The 4,753-nt window shown below is 37.5% G+C and overlaps 1 protein-coding gene across 1 annotated transcript in view; it reads left to right on the top strand.

Annotated features, from left to right (window-relative positions):
• Ncor1 (nuclear receptor corepressor 1) overlaps nt 1-4,753 on the top strand; it is a 136,397-nt gene that overhangs the window by 82,419 nt on the left and 49,225 nt on the right. The window contains exon 21 of the mRNA XM_029545802.1: nt 2,982-3,126. Coding sequence (XP_029401662.1) covers nt 2,982-3,126 — 145 coding nt within the window. The remainder of the gene's footprint in view (nt 1-2,981; nt 3,127-4,753) is intronic.

Below are 4,753 nucleotides of genomic sequence, written 5' to 3'. Positions count from 1 at the left end.
TGAAGATTACATTGCAGTGTAAGTACACTCACTAAGCCATATCCAGCCCCTGAAAATTCTGGAGCTCATAACTAAATACACATTAGTAGACATTATATTGACTTTTTATATTGGTTATAATTTTAAATTAGTCATTTATGGTATAAAATATCAGATAATTATTTAGGTTTTATTTGTGAAAAAGTGAGCACGTGTACCGAGGTCAGAAAGCACTTAGGGGAGTTGGCTTTGTCTTCTTACCATATGGGTTCCAAGGATTGGAATGCATTCACTAAGCTTAGTGACAAGTGCTTTTAGCCTGCTGAGTCATCTCACCAGCCTGCAGATGAATTTAGTCATTAAAGGCAAATTTATAATAAAAATGCATAATAGCTGCAGGGATTTTATAATGTACAGAAATAGTAATTTGATAATTTTTGATAATATCAGGGTGTTCCATTTTCTTTGAAAGAAATGTAATCACTTATAGTCAGAGATACTGGATTGTTGCAGATTCCAAAAATGAAGCAAGACTAAAATTGTTATAAAATTGCCCATCCTCCCCCTCAAAACCTGTTTACTTTTAATAATATTAAGATGAATGAGTTTCTCATTAGAAGTCATATTCTACTCAGAGCTTAGCTTTGTGCAGTGTGCTCATGACATATCTGTACATGTTTCTATTTATTGCTCTAATTTGTATTGCTATAGGTACTATAGTGACTCCTGAAGAGAGTCAGCTGCTAGGTGGGGTGTTGTCTAATATTCATTTGTTGGAAAATGCAGTTGTCTAGTTCACTCTTTGTCCAATTAAAAACATTTAATTGGTGGCTTACTTACAGTTTCAGGGGTTTAATCCAAATTATCAGCATGGCAGGGAGCATGACTGCACACAGGCAGACATGGCCCTGGGGCCGTAGCTGACAGTTATACATCTGGATCTGCAGCCATCAGGAAAAGGGGGGAGGGAGACTGGACCTGTCTTGGGCTTTTGAAACCTCAAGGCTGGGGTGCTTTGGAAAGGTAAGAACCAGGAAAGAGAAAGAGGAAGAAGGAAAATTAGTTTAAAAAGCAAACCAAAAGAAAGAAACACAGTAAGCATTTCATTTTGATATTAAGTGGCATTTGTCGTAATGTTGATATTTTTGACAAATCCTAAAAAAGAAAAGTCTCCCATCTAACATTTTCTGCCTTTGAGAGAACTTGGATTTTAAAAATAAGAAACATTTTTATATTGTTTCATCTTTGTCTTTCATCTCATAATACTCTAGAATTCATTTTAATTGACCAAGCTTTTTTATATATACGTGCGTGCATGCGTGCGTGTCCATCCATTTCCTAGGGGGAGATGAAAATAACTTGTAGGAGTCAGTTTTTTCCTTCCACTGTGTGATCCCCCGGAACTGACTTCACTTGTCTATTGGGCAACAAACATCTTTTTCCTCTGAGTTATCTTGATGTCTAGCTCCAGTCTTTATCTAGAGTAATATACATGGATTAAATCAATGTTGCCCTTTTCATCTTTAATAAGAATTACCAAGCCGGGCATGGTGGCGCATGCCTTTAATCCCAGCACTCGGGAGGCAGAGGCAGGTGAATTTCTGAGTTTGAGGCCAGCCTGGTCTACAGAGTGAGTTCCAGGACAGCCAGAACAACACAGAGAAACCCTGTCTTGAAAAACCAAAAAACCAAAAAAAAAAAAAAAAAAAAAAAGAATTACCTATGTTTTGTGCTGTTAGGTTTGTTAACTTTATTATATAAGAAGGAAACTTAGGATGCCCTTGGTGTAAGAAAGGGAGCACCATCAGACACTTGGGATGGTTGGCAACTGCTTGGTGGCAGAGCGTGACATCCTTGGTTTGATCCCCAACACGACCACCACCAAAAAATGAGAAGCTCCTTACTAAGGGAAAACAAAATCATTGTAAAATTATGGTGGATACTGAATAAAATTCTAAAATCTATAAAACTTTTAAGATGTTAAAATGGTATTTTCAGTTTTCTACCTCTTTAATACCAGCTTTCAAGAATGCAGTTTGTATGTTAATTTTCTTTATAAATTCTTATTTTTCCTACCAGTCCACAGATTTAAAACATTTCTCTTTAGCCAGTGTCCATTAAGGCTATATAATACACCATTTTATTGTGTGTATGTGAATAAAATATATCAAGTTCATATATATTAGACATCCTAACTCATGTGTATATATTGGAGACAAGCGAAAGAGGTGCTATGAGACATGTCTGGGTGGGACTGTATGAACAGAGGGACACATATCTGTGTGAATCTGCTATGTGCAAATGCTGGCTCTACATTTTACATTTGTAAGAAGTCTGATGTTTGGAATTTAGGGTTAAACTCTCAAATTTTAAATGGCAGTTGCTTCTTGTCTGTGATCCCAGGAAAACGTTCTATAATAGGGAACTAGTCTTTTTGTTGTCATTTTGTTTTTAACGATCACAGTTACACTGTGTTTGTGAACAGCGGTCATACATAACCCAGTGCACATGTATAGCCCAGAGGACAAACTCATGAGAATTGGTTCTCTCCTTTTACCAAGTATGTCCTGGGAATTGCTTGTTTTGGTAACAAGTGGTTTTACCCTCTGAGCCACCTCATTAGTCTAAGGAACTAGTTTTTGACATATGCTTGTATGTTAGTAAATTGATACTAGTTTTCATCAGTTTTGTTGATATTGTGTTTGTTGATTTAATGTAGATAAAGTCAGATAAGTATCAACTTGAAAGTCAATATTACATTTCCTTAATCTGGAAAATTAGTGTTATAGACCCTTTGTTTTCTTTCCTACTTTCAAATATTTAATAATTTGAATGTAAGGTCATGCTCATACTAGGCAAGTAGTCTACTACTGAGCTATACCCCAGCCTTATTAAAGATAATATAACACATAACACTCTTAAAATGAATTGTGGTGATTTTACATTTGAAGACACAAATAAAAATAACTTATTTTACCTTTATTCCAAACCCCCATTTATAGAGTGTTCCCCATGGATGCGAAGCCTTCATTGTTAAACCCTCCCGGGTCTATCCTAATCTCACCCCCTATTAAACCAAACCCGTTGGATCTGCCGCAGCTTCAGCACCGCGCTGCTGTTATCCCACCAATGGTAAGTGCCAGTGTTAGATGAGTAAAACTGAAACATGGAGACCTTCATAGACATACTTATTCTCTCTTTTACTTGGCTCTTACACTTTTTAAAATACTGTGGTGAAAAGCAGACAATGTTAAATTAACTATTTTAGTCAAAATTTTTTTGTTTATTTTCATGTATTGAGTTGTTCCAAAGATTATAAGTATCTTAGAGAAGCAGAATCCTCTTAGTTAGAAATTTAAGATTCCACATAGGATTTAAAATTTTTGTTAGACCAAAATTGCTTGGTTTGGTTTAGTTTGGTTTGGTGGCACAAGGAGGAAAAACTGTGTTCACATGTAAAGCGAAAGACAGAGTCATATTTGGCCATTTACAGTAAGGCATAATCTATATTAGTGCTTAGAGCATAGATTTATGTTAGATCTCTATGAGCTTTTATGGCTATTTGTTGCATATCAAGTATTTAATAATCATAAAGAAATAAAAACATAGTTGCAGTCTGTCTTAGGATTTTACTGCTGTGAACAGACACCATGACCAAGGCAACTCTTATTAGGACAACATTTAATTGGGGCTGGCTTACAGGTTCATAAGTTCAGTCCATCATCATCAAGGTGGGAGCATGGCAGCATCATGGTGTAGGTATGGTGCAGGAGGAGCTGAGAGTTCTACATCTTCATCTGAAGGCCATTAGCAGAGTATTAGCTTCCAGGCAGCTAGGACGAGGGTCTCAAAGCCCACACCCATGTGACACACCTTCTGCAACAGGGCCACACCTTCTAATAGTGCCATTCCCTTGGCCGAGCATATACAAACCGCCACAGAAGCCGAGCAGGTTGTGCACCTTTGTAAATCCCAGTGTTCAAGAGGTCGAGACAGGAGGATTGCATTAAGTTTAGGTCAGCCTAGGCCATATAGTGAGTGCCTAGCCAGCCAGGGCTACCCATCTCAAAAATAAAAACCATAATTACAAAGTGGGACAAAGCTGTATGCTATGAAAACCATGTCAAGGACTAAATGAAAAGGAATTCAGGGTGGTTTCTTCCTTCCAGTCTATCTGGATGAATTGGTTTTGGGTAGGGAAAATTCGGGAAGATGAAGTCCAGGATGATGGCCACATTCTGTTTCTAAAAAGGAGAGGAATAAAAAAGAGGCAATAGGTTGTGGAGTAGAGAGTTTCTTTCAGCTATTCAAGTGGACTCAAAAGTAAGCAGTTTATTGTGAGTGTAAACTTTCTTTTGTCTTTTTTAAAGAACTGAGGCCTGAACCCAGGGCCCTGAGCTTGCTAGGCAAGCACTCTACCACTGAGCAAAATCCCCAACCCCGAGTGTGAATTCTGTATCTGAGTTGTTGTCCTAGAGAGCATGTAAATACATAGAAATGTACGTGAATGGTTGGAAAGAGCAATGTGGAATGAGACCAAGGACAGATTGATCAGAAGGACTTGATTAGATAAATGATCTTTAGTTTCTGGGTTTCATTTCTTTTGTCACAGCTTTTATGATTTCTGCTGTAATCAGTTCTTCACCTAGGTTTTTTTTTTTTTTTTTTTTTTTCCTTTTTTCTTGAGATAGGGTTTCTCTGTGTAGCCCTGGCTGTCCTGGAACTCACTCTGTAGATCAGGCTGGTCTCGAACTCAGAAATCCGCCTGCCTTTG

The sequence above is a fragment of the Mus pahari genome, chromosome 14 (genome assembly GCF_900095145.1).
Source record: "Mus pahari chromosome 14, PAHARI_EIJ_v1.1, whole genome shotgun sequence".
NCBI lineage: Eukaryota > Metazoa > Chordata > Mammalia > Rodentia > Muridae > Mus > Mus pahari.
This window is presented reverse-complemented; position numbering and strand designations above follow the sequence as displayed.